The sequence below is a fragment of the Biomphalaria glabrata genome, chromosome 2 (assembly GCF_947242115.1).
Source record: "Biomphalaria glabrata chromosome 2, xgBioGlab47.1, whole genome shotgun sequence".
Taxonomy (NCBI): Eukaryota; Metazoa; Mollusca; class Gastropoda; family Planorbidae; genus Biomphalaria; species Biomphalaria glabrata.
Window position 1 is genome coordinate 42122089 of NC_074712.1, and position 17818 is coordinate 42139906.

Below are 17818 nucleotides of genomic sequence, written 5' to 3' on the forward strand. Positions count from 1 at the left end.
TACGAAATAGTCCTTAAAATATAAGGAAATATATAGACAAAAATTGTCATTTTGGGGTAGCCATTTTGGAAAACGCCAATCCTACTCACGATAAATAAAAACGGCATTATGCATTAGCCTTAATTGTGTAATCTGGTGAAAGAAACTTCTCGCACCTCAAACTAATGAAGAATTACTTGAGGTCAACAATTCTCAAAGATAGATTGAAACATTTGGTAATTCTTGCTATTGAGGAAATAGAATGTTTTACATGTTTCGGATGTTCCTTCAGAGTTGACGATAGTTTAGTTCCTAGTCCAAACCTCCCTCAGGACGAAGGGGGATGGGAGCGGGTAGTGTTTGACAGTCCAGCGCGCAGCCATCCAAATCGACGTGTGAATACCCACTTGTTCTCCCCCCCCCCCTCTTGTTTTCTCGTGGACTATCCGCAGAGTGATCTTTCCTTTACTCCTTACTACTCGTTTAAACTGTTGAGGGAAGAAGAGAATTATATATATAGATACGTGCCTACAGAAATCTGACTTCTTAATTGTTTGTTGTTTTTTTTTTTTTTGTTGTTGTTGTTGTTGTTTTTTGTGATGAACATTAAAAACTGATCTCGTTCTGACTACTCTCTTATGCTCCTGTATTTGGCGACGATTATAATTGATGAGCTTCGGTGGGTATATTACAATGAATAGCGTAAATGATCATGATGTATATACAATTTCTCGATAGCTTTGCTCAACAGTGTTACATGGTCTGAACGTGAATACTAGTTTGTTATTGTAAGTTAAAGCACAATCCAATTTTTAAAAAAGACTCGAAATACAAAAGCCATTGACAGTGGAACTTTTTCAACGTTCCGTAAACTTTCATAATAATTATCACGATTGTATTTTAGAGAAATGTGCATTGTATCCACAATCATCAGAGGTGCCTACAAATTTATCCAACAAATGAAGCAACTCAGCGCTGAATATATTTCTTGAGTTTAATACAAAGTAAATAATCCAAAGTACAAGTCACTTAAACAATGAATTGAATTAAAACATAGTAAGGCAGTGTTTCTCAAATTCCCGGGTGGCGACTCTTTAGATAACAATATTTTCGTTGGAGCTCCCTTAGAAGCTGGAGACCAGAGGAGCTATGTAGGCTCCCACAGTGAGGTTCTTTTTTTTTTAGAATGTAATAAAAAAAAAGAAAAGAAACTTAGTCACAATTTTTAGGTGTTTTTTTTTTTTCATTTTGCCTATATTAATTTAACACTGTGTATAGAAACCAAATTAACGTCATGAAATTTTCACTAAAACGTGTGTTTTTTTTTTTGGGGGTGACATAGCGTAAGCAAAGGAAAAGGAACTATGAGCGTTGTAAAAAGGTGCGCCCATAAAAGAGGCACATAAAGCCAAGAAAAGAGGCCTAAGGCCCAAGGATTCCTATGATGATAAAGCTAAAACTGAATAGCGCAAATTCTGAGGTTTCCTTTAAAAAAAAAAAAAGTTCTTCCTGGAGTTAGAATTAAAGATACAGCAGGTTTCCTCTCAAGTCGGCAAGTGGTCTGAAACATTTGTTTGCAATAGGTACGCTAATTTCATCATCGTTACTGCATAACCACCAATCAATAGCTTAACCTCTTCTTACCGCCGCCTAGGAAACACACACACTCCATAACACCCCTTTTTGTCATGACGTTGCTCCCTCCTTCCTCCACATGAGAGAAACTAGCGCCCCCCTCCCAGTGAAAATGTTATTTAAATTTAGTTTTTAATTACTGGTAATAGATCTAATTACAACTCAAAACAAATATTACAAACAACCCGCGGAAATTCAAGGCTAGAAATGAGTAGGCGCCTATGGAAAAAAACAGTGGGAATCCCTCGAACGCTGCTTCATTTTTTTGTTCTAGTTTCAGAAATAATTTCTTATGTAGGAATATTGATTTTATTTTCAAAGGATAATGGAATAAATAGAATTTATATAAAATATTTAAGTAATTTTCTAAATCTATATATATAATTCTCTTCTTACACTCAACAGTTTGGACGTGCAAGAAGTAAAGGAAAGATCACTCTCTTATTTCTGCGGATAGTCACCCCAAGAAAAAACAAATGGGAAAAAGGGGGGGGGAGAGAACAAGTGGTATTAACACGTGTCTACGGATGACTGCGCGCTGGACTGTCAAAATCTGCCCGCTCCCACCCCCCTTCGTCTTGCTGGAGGTTTGGACTAAGAAGTAAACTATCTTTAACTCTAAAGGAACATCCGAAACATGTAAAACATTTTACAAACAAACACTTTACAAACACTAAATAGCAGCGCCGGGCTTATCCATTGTGACCAAGAAGTCTTGGAAAGAGAAAAAGTTTGAGGCGCGAGAAGCGTCTTTCACCAGATTACACAATTATGCATAATGTCGCGCGTAAGATTGGCGTTTTCCATATTGAATGACACCCCAAAATGACAATTTTAGTGAATTTATTTCCGTGTATTTTAAGGACTTTTTCGTATATTTTGCGATTTCGGGAGATTTCCAGGAGGTCCTGGTAAATCGACAGGAGGGCGCGGGAAATCTGTTTTAAGTTATAAAATGGTTTTATTTAATAATTTATGCACCTTGAATTAGCGCGGGTCCTATAAAAGTGCGAATCCTTTGAAAGTGGGGGCCCACTGCGGTCGCATAGGTTGCAGTGGCCCAAGACCGGCCATGCAAAATAGCGGCGTATGCTACGCCGTCGGTCGACTAGTAGGTCTAAAAAGATCTTGACCGTTAAAAATGTATTCCAACTTTTGAAATTCTTTCTCAATGACGTCATTTACCACCAACAGATGTCGCCCTTTTTGTATTTCTAAACTTGTAGGCATTTGAGGTAAGGATTTCTATTGTTTTGTAAATAAAATTAGCAAGACTAATTGTTAAAGGATTTACTTTCTTGCATGCATTAAATGTACAAAAAGCAGATATGCGTGTTGATTGCTTAATTTAAAGGACAGTTAAATACCTAAAACTTGAACGTGTTTAAATAAGCATCGAAGGCTCAGTTGTCCAGGTAGCCATTTTGAATGATTTTCATTTTGCTTAACTTAAACTAGATAGTTAAACTTTCAAGTTTTACTTTTAATCGAATCTATAAATCTAGATTTAGATCAAGTTTATATAGATCTATATATCTATATTATTATCTAGATCTATAATCTAGACACTAGATCTGGTATAGATAGAGTAATCTAGATTTATTCTAGATATAGATCTAGACTCTAAACTCTAAATGTGTCTAAACTAGATAAACTAGAGATTTAGACAATTGTATTTTACTAATTTTAGAGATACTTAGATCTATATCTATAGTAAAGTGCGAAGTTCGAGCGCATTAAGCCCGCTGGCAGCAATTTTCAAGTTTGGATTTTTATAGCACCGTAACGGTCTGACCTATGAAAAAACTGATGGTATCTCTGAATTCCTCGTCCTTTTTTCTATAAAAATAGATTGGATTTAATCTATCACTAGGCTTAGTTAAAATTAAATACGAAGTCAAAGAGGTGTAGGGTAAGTTTCGCCAAGCGTACTTTTCCTCGAGCAGATTTTTCCCCAGTTAGTAAGCTCGATCGGGTTGATGGAAGGTTCGAGCAGATCAAATAAAATATATCTAAAAACATGTTTTAATATTTAATTTTTACTATAAAGTCATTTTCTTTTTACTCCAGCGCAAGAACACCATCCATTGCACCATTTCCCACCCTCCACAACTTCAAATAGTCTCTTTAAGCTGATGAGCAATCAGACTTAAAAATAGCCTTAATCCCATTACCCATTTCCTTCACTACCGGGTAGTAAAAAAGAATAATTCCACACCTCCTGAGTTTGACCTCACCATGAACTTAGCCTTTACAAGGAAAAGGAAATAGTATGTGTCGGAAGTAAAGAAAAAAGGTGCATGCGCAGTAGTAATATAGTAGTAATTTGGTAAACATTCAAATAAAAAAGTTATAGCAATAAAAAGTGAACTGTTTGGAACCTCTTGTCAAATTGGGACTGCTCGAACTGCGCACTTTACTCTAGATCTAAACTATATCATATGTAGATCTAGATTATGTCACCTAGACCTACTACATCTAGTAAATAAAAATGTAGTTTATTAGTTAGTAGTTCTAGATCTAGTCTAGAATCTATTCTAGAGATAGTAATTTCTAGTTCTACTGTACTGTAGGTAGTGTAACTAAAAAACTAGTGTAAGCTAGTACTACACTGTAACTGTAAGTGATACTAAGTCTAAGACTAAGTGTAACTGAACTCTTTAAAACTCTGCTGATCTAAATCATTTTCTAGACTGTATTGAGTTGTTTTTTTTTTTATCTCCCATCGAGTGCTACCCCAGGTCCAGGTGGTGGATAGAGGAATTCCCTCCAGATATGGTGCCAAATGGTGGGTACAGGGGAAATATAATTTATTTATTATAATACCCAGCCAGCAGGGTGGACCAAAATCAAACCTGCTGCCTTGCAGGAAGTGGAAGGATCCTCACAAAGAGCAAGGCTACCTTAGGGCACTTTACCTGAATAAAGGCACCTATCCAGAGAGCTGAAAGGGGCAGCCCCCCAGATGGTTATAGTGTATGACTAACAACCCAGTCATATAAAAAAAAAATTGTTACGAAAGTTAAAACACATATGTACATATGGAAACCGGACTGATCACAATGGAAAACGAATTATGCCTGGAAATGGACATGACAATTTTTTTGCAACATGGAGCGTGGAAAGCTTATTTAGAGCAGGTGCGATAAACTCACTCACTTTGTTGGGCAGATCACCTGTGAAGAATGCCAGAGAGCAGAGGATTAAAGGTTCACCGTCAAAAACCAAAAGGCAGGTGACGTGTGCAGTGCTTTGATGACACCATAGAGGCAGATCTACAACAGCTAAAAGTCTGGGCATGGAGACATTAAACATAGGATAGATCAGAATGGAGAGATTGGCTAAAGCAGGCCAGGGCCCTACATGGGCTGTAGCACTGGATGGATTTTCTAGACTATTTATAACTAAGACTAGTCACTAGATTTAGATTTAGTATTACTAAGTATTAGTCAGGTTAGTCTCTAGATTCTAAATCTAGAACTAGATCAGGATCTAATCTAACTCTAGTTATACTCTTTATCGCTTGAGTTCTCTTGTAATGTACTTCAGATATGAAATAGAATGAAGTCCCCCCACCCCTGATGAAAGTGGAGTAATTTTTAATAATTAGATCATATAATAGTCTGTTACTCAGACTCCAGATCTAGACACACAGATACAATGTCAGTACGTACAGGATACACTGTACATGGTCAGTATGAGTATTTTTTTTTAGATTCTAGATTAGAAGACTTCAAGTTCAGAAGAGGTAGAGTCTAGACAACACTAGCACATGTGGAAATATCATTTTATTAATCCCATACATCATAGATAATTGAGAATCCTTTCCACTTTGCATTTGTTGAAGATCTTATAGTTTAAATAGATCTCTAGAGATGCATATTTGTGCTTGGCTATAAAATTAAAGTGTCTTGTAATGTTTTGTAAAATAATTATTATATTGTAAGAAAGAAAAACATCTTAGATGAGATAGTTTGGACAAATGATAGTGCATTTGCATTTTAGAGAGTATTATTAGTGTGGTTGTATATATTCAATATTTATAAATATATATTTATATATATTGTTATAAACCTGGTGGTAGCACAGATGGGGGTAGTGGTGTGTGTGTGTGTAGTCAGCCGACGCAAATTGCCCCAGGCCAGCGCTAGACGAGCGGTCAAGCGTGACGAGTTACGACTGTCAGCAGAGTCGAGGGTCAACAGGACAGTTCGGGAAGGATCGCCGACGTGAACAGAGCTCAGGAGCGTCACGAGAGTTATGGTCATCTGACCACCTAGAAACGTCGAGGGGCGTTCTGTCCGGTTCGAGAAGGCCAGTAGGGACCCTATATAAGAGCGGAGGTGTCGCAGTCGAGACGGTGGAGAAAAGGGGCTCAATACAGCAAGGTTCAGAAAGCGGGTTCACGACAGGAGTTCAGAACACGGTCGACTACAGCACAGTTCAACGGTGTGGTTCTGTACGGAGCATTACGACGGTTCAGTGCGGAGTACTGTCAAGTACAGTTGAGACGAACTGCGTCTTGATCTTGGTCTGTGATCGAGTCCGACACAACGAGCCCAAGTGTGTGAAGTCAGTCCCGAACTGTTTGAACCCAGTGCAAGCCCGGAACGAGACGGAGAGGCCAGTGCAAGACTTGATACGGCGGAGAGATATTTGTTATCGCAGAGCTATTTGTACTGTTCTATGTGCTGCCAATTGTACAGTATTGGCTGTTATTTCTTCAACTATTAAACTATTACGTTACTTTGAGGCCCAGAGTTGTCAAGTTCTTTAAGTTGGTGGTGTATGGTGCAGTTTGCAGAGAGCCTGGATAGTGAGATTCGTAACAATATTATATAAAATCTCAAATTACAAAATTATTGTGCTTTTTTTCTTGATTTCTACTTATTAGGTTTTTGCAATTAAAGTATTTCAGTTTAAATTAATGAATTTGTGTTCTCTATAGATGTTGTTTAGAGAGAGAGTAGTCCTTAAGGGACTGCAGGCACGACATGGCCTAAATTGTGCCGATGTGCCTCAAATCAACAAATCAAATCAAACAGTTCTCTATAGATAAGATAATTTTTATTGATCCAATCAAATGGAAATTCTGTTTGACTACATTTGACAACCTCTGCGTAACTACTGTACAATAACAATATAGATGAAAAATACGAACAACATTCACACGCGAAACACATACAACCAGCGCTTTATGAATTAGACTTCTATGTAATTCTCGATGACGACAGATGATCTCGTAACACTCTGACCGAAAGTGGAATAAAGGAGTTTTTAATGGAAAGGAGACGACCACTTTGTTCAGATCTTAAGTAACAGTGGTTTAATGGGTGCAGGTTGTCTTTAAGAATCATGTTTTGGAAAGGCATCTTTCATGAAAAAGCTCTTCAAGAGATGGTAGCTGTGTTCAAGTGATATACCATGCTTTTTTAATTAGTCTATTTAGTCTTAAGTCTTTGTGTTAGTGAAGTATTACCATACCAGCAGGTGATGGCAAAGTTAATTAGACTGCTGATGGTTGCTGTATAATTCCTTAGCTTTATAAAGAGTCGTTGGTGAATTTTGGTTTTGACATTGTTCACTCCATTTCAGTTTGTTGTTGATGGTTGTACCTATGTTATTTATATTATTGCACTTGTTCTACAGTTTGGTTTTTTATCTGAATTTCTGCAAGCTGGCCTTTATGTTCCCTAAAATCAATGATCATTTCTTTAGTTTCTTTAATTTCTATATGTTATGTTATTCAAACCTGCAACACACTAGTGTTCGTCATTTAATCTAAATTTACAATCACTTCAATAATGAAAGCCACACAATTCCAAGAACAAACTACTAAAATGTACTTAATACTATAAAAATATGTATAAAAAAAAACAACTAGAAAATAAAACTAGACTGTCTTTCTTTCAATCTTTCTTTTTAGAATGAGTTTTATTGAAGATAGGGCGTCTGCCAAGGAGCTGGATCAGTGGATAGAACAGCTTAATGACTGTAAACAGTTGTCAGAAAATCAAGTCAAAACTTTGTGTGAAAAGGTAGTTTTTCATTTTCTTCAGATTGTAATGTTGTTACTAATATATACTTCATAAAATCATTTCTGAACATATTATTATGTTAACATACACTTAAAAACACTAATTTGCATATTAGCTAAAATACATTTATCATAATGCTTAATGTTTGTTTTTAATCTCTGGTACAAATGTTTTGCTTATTTCGAACTAATTATAGATAATTATTTTTAAAGAGATAAAGCAGGATCTTTACAATGACCAGTTTTATTATTTCCAATTAATTTTTTTTTTTAACATGTTCTTTGGTAGTACTGTTTAACCGTAACTTATACTTAAACTGCAACTCACAAAATAATAAAATAGATTATTTATTAAAATATACTCCATGTTCTGCCTTATTAAAAAAAGTTTAATTTATGTTTGCAGGCTAAGGAGATTTTATCAAAGGAATCAAATGTTCAAGAAGTAAAATGTCCAGTAACAGTTTGTGGGGATGTTCATGGCCAGTTTCATGATCTCATGGAACTGTTTCGAATTGGAGGCAAATCTCCAGACACAAATTATTTGTTTATGGGAGATTACGTGGATAGGGGCTATTATTCAGTTGAAACTGTTTCTTTATTAGTTACTCTTAAGGTTAGTACTTTTAATATGGTCTTGTACTTTTTATTAAATATACATACATTTTTCAAATTCAGACCTCCACTTCCCTTTATCACTAACCCTAACTTTATGTGATAGTATTACAGTCTTTACACACTTTCCCCTGTAAATTAATTATCAAGTGTATTTTTATAACTTGTGAGAATTTACATAGAATTGATTTTCAAACTTCAATTATTTCATAAAATAAAAAAAAAACAATTGCATTGTATTTATTGCTCTGATGTTAAAGTTCCCCTTTCAGACCTAGCAATCTGTAAAACATGTTTGTTTGGTCAACAGTTAATGAGCAGGGTGTTATGAGGCCAGCACATCTATCAACTGCCTTTGCTTTCCCCTAACTAAATTCAGGTATCCATTAGAGTTTGGTGGACTTAGGGGGTGCCCTAAAAATCCAGATATGCAAAATCCCAGTCTTGCAGAGATTCGAACCCAGGACCCCAGGTTTGGAAGCCAATCGCTTTACCACTCAGCCTCCGAGCCCCCAGGTTGGAAGAGAATATAAATGAGAAATTAATTGAGAGTGTTAAGTTCATCATTGATTTTCATTTTTTTTTTTAAATTTAAATTAGTGTTTTCTTAAAAGTCAGTGTTGTTTAAAAATATTAGAATGGTGCTAGATTAAATGTTAGCTATTCCCATGTTCTTTATCTTTTGTGTTCTTGTTGCAATTTTAAACTGCTTTAATAAATGATGGTCATTCTGTATTTTTCATACTAGTACAAAAAACATGCCCTTTGAAGAGATAAAAGCCAAAATGACTTCTTATGTAACTTTTACAATTTCTTACTCAAACAGGTTCGTTTTAAGGACAGAATCACAATTTTGAGAGGTAACCATGAAAGTCGTCAAATTACACAAGTGTATGGGTTCTATGATGAATGTCTTCGTAAATATGGCAATGCAAATGTATGGAAATATTTTACAGATTTGTTTGACTACTTACCTCTGACTGCTCTTGTTGATGGTCAGGTAGGATATGTATAATCCTTTTTTTTTTTCTCATTAATATACAAAGTCCTTAATTACAGGTTTTGCCTTTTCTTTTTTTTTTCTAAAATCTTTGTGATAATTTCTTTTTTCCAAATAGATCTTCTGTTTGCATGGAGGTTTGTCACCATCTATAGATACCTTAGATCATATTAGGGCTTTAGATAGAATTCAAGAAGTTCCACATGAGGTGAGACTTGTGATTATCTGATACAAGAAGTTTTGCATTTAAAAGTGAATTATAAAAAAAAATATAGATTTTTTAAAACTGTAAATGTGATCCTTTTATTATTATTAATTATATATTAATGCTTAATTATATTAATAATTGTAAAATGTTTTCTTGTGCAGGGACCTATGTGTGATCTACTTTGGTCTGATCCTGATGACAGGGGAGGCTGGGGAATCTCACCTCGTGGTGCTGGGTACACATTTGGTCAGGACATTTCAGAGACCTTTAATCACAGTAATGGTTTAACTCTAGTCTCTAGGGCTCACCAGCTTGTTATGGAAGTAAGTGATAATTAATCATTATTCATTAATAATTTATCCATTGCAACTGGAGAGCTCTCTGACAGTCACAGAGCAGAAAGGGAAGCACTAGCTGCTACCATGCTAGCAAATCATCCAAGTTCCCCTCACAGTCAGATTGTCTTTCTAACAGACACGAAAACAACCCTCCAAAGCTTGCAAAACTCTGATTCCCCTTATATTAAAAACCTCAGAACAACACTTACAAAGCTCAACAACAACAGCAAAAAAACTGTTATTCAATGGATACCAGCTCACATACAACTAGCAGGAAATGAGAAGGCTGACACACTCGCCAAGAGTGGGAGAACAAACTCACAAGTAAACTCTGCACTCTATCCAGAAGAAATGAAGAAATTAATTGTAGATAAAATAAATGAGAAATGGATGAGCTCCCATCCAAATCACAAGAAAGATGATGCTTACTATAAGCTATCCCGACAAGACCAACGCCTAATCTTTCGACTCAGGACCGGACACAACAGAATGCGACAACATATGTTCCGGAAGCTCAAAATTGGAACCAGTGAAATCTGCCCATAGTATCACCAGAAAATGCCGACCACGTCCTCCAAAACTGCTCTCTCTCCCTACCAAGAGGTATAAGACATAGGCCCCAAATCACCCCAATAGAAAGAAAACTATATGGAGAGCTCCCTGATTTGGAAACCACTGCGCAGTTCATCTCATGTATTGGTCTAGTCATATGAACACTCCAACATAACAATGAGAACGATGAAGAAGAAATTAATAATTTACTCGTACATACAATCTATATCAAGTATACTATGTATCATTTTTAATGGAATATCATATTAAATGTAATAAGAAATAATTTGTATGCTGATGAATGATTACGAAGTGCCAATAAAGTTCACCCATATCATTAAACAGTCGTACTATGGCTCATCATGCCAAGTAATACACAGTAGTAATCTGACCAACCCATTTCAAGTAAAAACAGGAGTAAGATAAAGGTGTGCACTTTTGTCCTTAATATTTTTCTTGGTGGTTGATTGAGACAGGCGGGAGACAGGGAGAGAACATTCTCAATACTGTCCATTTTACCTATCTGGGAAGTAGAATGACATGGGAGCAGATGAAGAAAGCTGCTCAGAATTGAGTTTAGTCAAGAGTTTGTGGATTAAGTCGTCATAATATTGTAGTTTGTAACAGGCCTACTGAGTACAATTTTGTTTGGAGTCAGACTAGTCAAAATTTGGGTGTTAGCCATTATTTTTTGTTTGCATACTATTTACATACTGTTGAAAGAATAAATAAAATACATTAGTTTTCTCAATAAGTAATGATATGAGCAATAGTAACCTAAATGGGTATTAACCCAATTGCTCCTATTTTCCGGTTAAAAAAAAAAACCTGCCCAGCCCTAAGCAAAGAGGGATAACTCCAAATTTGAAAAATCCTAAAAAATATTTATTTTGAAAAAATAATGAAATTAAAGATCTAATAAATATAAACAAAATAAACAACTTTAAAAAATAGAATGATATGTCTGGTTTCAACAAATATATACTTTTAATACCATTAGAATATAAAAAAGATTTTAAAATACTTATTTACCCACATGGGGCTTATACACCTGGGGCTATGGGACTGTTTTTTTTTTTTTCAAAATTATTTCAGCAATAAAAATCTTCCTGATTTTATTAAAAATAGAATCTGTAATCTCCAAAATGATTTGTAATCACACTTGCAACAAGACTAGAAGAAATCTTCTTTATAAATAGTTTAAAGCAAGTATATTGAATATAGGTTTTAGAAACGTTCTACAATGGTTTAGGACTAAAACAGGTTAACATTTTAAACTGCAGAATGGGTTTAATGGGTTAAAATGATTTTTTTTATTGATTAATTGATCTGGATATTCAATTGATTAACTATTTAACCACTAAACAGTTGTCAGAAATATTTTTTGACTAAATTCACAGAAAAAAAAATAAAACCAAACCAAAATCTTTTTATAATAAAGAAAAATAGACCTAGGTATCAGCATCATGTTTCAATTCATAAATTGGCCTACAGAGCTTAAAAACATTACAGTATCATGTCAGATATAGTTGTCTTCTGATCTCTTATTTGACTAGATACAAACAGATCTAGCATCAATTATTTTTTTTTTACTACTATTGGTCATAATCATTACCTCAATCATTATTTCCTTATTCTACAGCTAAAACATTAATATTCCCATTAAAATCTTATTCAATTAAAGCTTACACATTAGCCTAAATATGTTCTGTTTTTTTTTGTAGGCTAGCAAAAAAACAACAAAAAACAATGTAATTTTTTAAAAAATCCATCCCAGCATGCTGCAGATACCAAATGAACACCTAAAAATAGCGCCACTATCGCTCTCTTAGATCAGAGTTTGTAAAGGTATAAATAGTTATTTAAAAACCAGCAGTGCATGCGTAAATAAAACAACTCAAAATCTGTGATTGCCAGCAACTCTAGTGGTTTACCAGTAGAGGCGACTCCCTGTGTCTCTAATTGTGAAATGGTTAGTTATAAATTAAAAATGAAAAGGAATGCCAAGCATTGGGAAAGGAATTTAAAAAATAAGTTGTCAGAAATTTATTTATTTATATACATTTGCTCACTTTCAGGGTTACAACTGGTGTCATGATAGAAATGTTGTAACTATATTTAGTGCACCCAACTATTGTTATCGTTGTGGTAATCAAGCTGCCATTATGGAATTGGATGATGCCCTAAAGTACTCCTTGTAAGTTATTAATTTTGTTCAAGTATTATGGATAGCTCACTTTAACAACTGGTAATCTTTGTGTTAAAAAAAGTAATTTAAAAACACCTATGGAAAATGTGAAATTATAGAACATATTTTTATTTTGTACTGGTTATGGCTTAGAGTGAGACTATACTTATTTGTTATTATGCTATTTAAGTAAGTGAAATTTATACTTCAATGTGATCATAATAATCATATTTTCCCCTTAGCAAAATTGAAACTAGTAAGATTGTTTCTAAAATTCACAAAGATTTATTTTAGTAATGATAATGATTTTAAAATATATAACATTGTAATATTGCAATTTCGGTTTAGGCTTATTAACAATTATATAACAGTAATTGATATTTATGGACCTCTATCAAATATATTTTAGAATTTATGTTCTAATATTTATTAAACTCAATATTTATAACGAGAAGAAAATAAGATACCGATAACTTCTGTTCAAAAAAAATCTTTCAGACCTTGTGATCTATAGGGCAGATGATGTTCAGCTCATCTGTTTTTTTGGCCAACAGTTAACATGCAGGGTGTCATGTGGCCAGCACAACGACCAACTGCCTTTACTTTCCCCAACTAATGTCAGGTATCCATTAGAGTTGGATGGACTCTGCTGCCATAAAATCCCAAAAATCAAATTCCCAGTCTTCACCAAGATTTGAACCCAGAACCCATGGTTTGAAAGCCAGGCGCTTAACCACCGAGCCCCCTCAGCAAGAGATTGCACAACACATATTTTGTTAAAATTTTTTATTCAATATTCATTCTATTTCTTGTTATATTTTTATAGTTATAAAAAAACCCAACAACTTGAATTTTTATTTCCTTTTGATAACATCGCCAAGAAATTATTATTTTTTTTAAATCTTATAGTTTACAATTTGATCCTGCTCCAAGAAGAGGAGAACCACATGTGACTAGGCGAACTCCAGATTATTTCCTGTAAAATTCAATGGATTGATGGGGAGGACAAGTGTTGCTTCAAGACTGGGGCTGCTGTATTCACTCAACACAACCAAAACCAGTGGTTATTGGTTTGTGAAATTTGTCTTTAAATACTAGCAGCTTATAGTGGTTATTTATTTTATTTTTCAACTAGTGTTGTTGTTTCAAGTCTTGTCATGCGATATCATGCAAAGTGAATTCTCTCTCAGAATTAACAATTGAGATGTAATTGTTCCCTTTTGTAAGACATTTGTATTTGTTTATACAAGCTGATTTATTCCACCAGGCCTGAAAGTGTTGGTTAAACATATCCAGGTTGTGTGACAATACACATTTTTTTTAGTTTTGTTTTTATAATGTAAGACAAATTTCAAAATGAGTAATGTAAATGTGGTATGGATGAGTTAATGACCTCATGACTGTTGCTGTGTTCTATTTAGCACAAGAACAAAGAAGCTTAATGGTTTACCTTGTGTATATGTACAACCTAAATAGTTTTATTTTCAAAGCCATTGTTTTTATAAACAAAATCACACGTTAATTTCATGATATAGGTAAGATTTATATTATTATTTTTAAAAATATTTTTCTTTTATTATTAAAAAAAAATGGGCTGATATTGTGCTTTCACTTCAATCTAGAACTTTGACACTTGGATGATCAGTGAGACCTGCATTAGTTCTCATTTAGTTGTTTGTCATTGAAGAAAGATATGAACTTGATTGGGAGTGTTATGTCCTTTATAATTATTTTTTTAAATCTGTATAAATTTGTGTTTTCTGTCAAATCATTTTTTTTTTAAATATCACAATTATTAGAAAACTGAATGTTTAGTTAGCTGTTCCCATTTCTTTCTCTTGCTGTTCTTGTTGCAATTTTGAATTGTTTCTATTTATTGATACAGCAAAATGTCACTATTTTCTAACCCTCCTTGACATACACAACCAAACTAAACTTTGAAGTATTGCTGCTATTACTGAAGTCCTCTCTGTTCCTCCTGTCCATTGGACACTTTCTCTGACTAGCACAAAACTAACTCTACCTTGTCCCTGCTTGAGAAGGAACTCTTAGTGTATCGTCTCTCATGTTTTCTGTGTCACTTTGTTTCTTGCTCCCATAGTGTGAAGAATGCCCTGCATGATTTCATTCTAGTAATGTCAAAAGACAAACCAAGGAAATGTAAACATTGTACAATTAAAAAAAAAAAGATGTGGACACAAACTTTGAGTGATTTGTGTTATTCAAGTGTTTATTATAGAAAGTATAATAAAGTCATTGTCAATACCATGTATTGTTAGTGTTTCCAGCAGTGAAAGAAAATGTGTTGACTCCATAGTGGATGAAAGGATCACTGTTAATGGATTTATTGTTGGAGCTCATACTGGTGGTAGGATCGGTGGGCTGAGGCTTAGGAGAAGCTAAAAAAGATGTTAGTCAGCAGTCCACATGAAAGAGTTTGTCAGTGGTAAAGCGCTTGACTTCTAAACCAAAGGTTCCCAGGTTACAATCCTGGTGAAAACTGCAATTTTAGGTTTCTGGATTTTTAATGAATCCACCCAGCACTTTTTGGGGATATGACATAAGTTTGGGAAAAGCTGGACGTTATGCTGACTACATGAGACTCAACAGATCTATGGTTCAGAAGAAAAACGTAATTCGCTTTTGTCAATAGTTAATCAAGCTTTGATTTTGATCTAAGGATCCAATATTTGGGAATGCAACAAAAATTCAAGTGCATCTGGCACATCATGACTTTTTCTTGAACAATCCATGAAAGAATAAATTTCCTTTCGTAGCTCTTTCATGTCAGTTAACACAAAGTCGGCATCTTTTTCTTGTGGCCAATACGTCTTTACACTAATCCCCAGATCTGAACAAAGGTCTAACTAAATTCAGCGAAACCCCTAGTAAGACATCTTGACAGTTTCGTTGTTCTCAAGCGGGTTTTAACCAAGTTCCGTCTATTTTGTTGAAGACGTCCTGCCGGACTTCTCTATGAATAAAAAGTTGTGTGAACGGTCCATTGTACCAAAAAATGTACTCTTTTTACTTGAGTTTCAGTAGCCCAAATTCAGAGAATGGTCTTGTTTACATGTCAGTATTACAATTACATAATTAGTAGTAAAAATTAAAGACGCCAAAAATAGATGTAGACTGAATGTAACAATATTGACTTTATGACTTAACAATCAACAAGAAGCAGTGAATAATTTCCAAAATGACCAAATCTAAAAAGAAATACGGAGAAATGAAAATAAGTACCGCCAATTATCTAGATCTGGAGTCTGAATGTATATTCAAAACATCTAAATCTAGATAAAACCAGTGAATTGAACATTGAAATAAAACAACTGTAACATTATCACCTGGTCCCCCACAGTGTATGCAATAATGAAATCATGTGTACCATGTGATTTAGAAGAAAGTGAACGCTAGAGAGTGCGTTGACTTGACAGATTGAAAGACATTGGGTAGCCTAAATGTGAATTGAGCTGGTCTACCAGCTAGCAACAATAATGAGATTAACAAAGTAGCAAAATATACACATTTTAGTTTACTTTTCAAATACAATAGTTTGTATTCGTTCCTGGATGTACTTGTGTCTACTACTTCGTAAACATTCCAATAAGTAGCTCAGATAGGAATTCGGTACTGGTAATTTGTGAAAGTTTTAAGTAACAGATGACATAAACACATTTTGTTGATATCTACTCGCAATACTTAGCCAATTATCTAGATCTGGAACTGTAGCCCATTCAACACAGTCAACACCAGTGGTGTTCAACTTGAACCACAGTTCCCGCTGTTTGATACGCATGTATCTGCGCTCAATATGTTTTTAAAAGAATCCATGAAATAATGAGCTCTTTAATGGAGAATTTTAATCAGCGATTAGATAATATCTAATATCATTCGATCAAATAGGTTACATATTAAACAATTTGATTTGCATCATGATTTGCATTCATATTACAGTAGAAATGAAACATTTGAAAGTGAAATATGTCAAAGGGTCGACTAGCGATAATGGACCTAATTGAAAAAACTTAATCATAATAATTTGAATCGGGTGGGAAAAAGAGATCTTCAAAGTTGAAATAGAATTTAAAAAAACAACAACCACCATTTAGACCAGTGATTCCTAAAGTGGTCTATATAGACCCCCAGGGGTCTACGAAGACTTCCAGGGGGTCTACGAGAGTGAAAAAATAAATTGGGGGTCCATGAGATGTCCACGGGGGTCTACGATAATAGATTTCATTTAAGCAGATCGTGACTTTAATTTTTACATTTATTTAATGTAATTATTTTATACACTAATAATATGATTTGTACCTTGGTAAATCCTTTAAATATTTATCCTGCTAATCAAACCAAAAAATTGTGGTATTTAGGTTCAATACTTATTTAAAAAGCTTCATTTTGTCTACATGTAACAAATGTTTAACAAAAAGAAATGTACACTGTCAGAGCGTTGATTATTTAGAACTGGGATTCCTTCCTTCCTTGTCAAACAAGCGGTTGCCTAAGTGCCTTTTTTTTTTTAAATGATACGAAACCAATTACGCTAGAGGATCATCTGAGACAATGTCACCCTGACAAAAAGATAAAAGTTCTGAATAGACCCACACAATCTCTCTTCAACATTGTATAAAGAAGATGTTGGTTTATGAATGTCTTACAATATCTCTTAACTTATAGCAAAATACGGAAAACACTATTGGTAAAACATTGATTTTACCAGCCGTTGTAGTTGTGAAAACTGTTTTACACACACCTACATCTGATATTATTAAAAGAATTTCTGTAAGCAACAATACAGTTCAAGGGCACATCGGTGGCATAAGCTATTAAATTAAAAGCTTCTTATGGGATTCTTTGCACAAGAAGTAGCCTACATACAGTTTGGGATTAGTGGCGTCACAGACTCTTACAAGGTGTAGTGCTGTGTGCTGCAAACTGCCTAAGGGTCACCAGCTCCTTATTTTTCCCCAGGGTTGACCCACTACAGTTTTACCATGTTTGGGAATAGTTGCAAGGCAGCAGAGTTTTGAATTCAGTTTTCCTTCTGCTATGTGGCTAATGAGCCCTTCCTGCTTGAAACCTACTGGCTAAGGCGCCAGTTACTCGCCTTCGCCCCTTCTCCTTTAGTGAAAACAGTTCGGCGGACACGTGAAAGATCCAGGAATACACGAGAAACTCTTTGCGAACACTTTTACAATGATACTTAAAACAAATTAATTAATTAATATTTAATGTTTGAATGTCTTCATTATCTATACTA

At 34.5% G+C, this 17818-nt stretch overlaps 1 protein-coding gene across 2 annotated transcripts; it reads left to right on the top strand.

The window, feature by feature from the left end:
- Positions 1 to 2701: 2701 nt before the first annotated feature.
- Positions 2702 to 14818, top strand: LOC106058733 (serine/threonine-protein phosphatase 2A catalytic subunit beta isoform). 2 transcript variants are annotated; one of them, XM_056020644.1, is made up of 8 exons: positions 2702 to 2849; positions 7541 to 7652; positions 8058 to 8267; positions 9093 to 9266; positions 9385 to 9474; positions 9636 to 9797; positions 12443 to 12561; positions 13462 to 14818. In XM_056020644.1, the coding sequence occupies exons 2-8, from the start codon at positions 7542 to 7544 to the stop codon at positions 13532 to 13534; spliced, it is 939 nt and encodes a 312-aa protein (XP_055876619.1). In that variant the 5' UTR covers positions 2702 to 2849; position 7541; the 3' UTR covers positions 13535 to 14818. The 2 variants fall into 2 exon arrangements, with proteins under 2 accessions (XP_055876619.1, XP_055876621.1); XM_056020646.1 differs by lacking the exon at positions 2702 to 2849 and adding an exon at positions 3006 to 3029.
- Positions 14819 to 17818: the final 3000 nt, after the last annotated feature.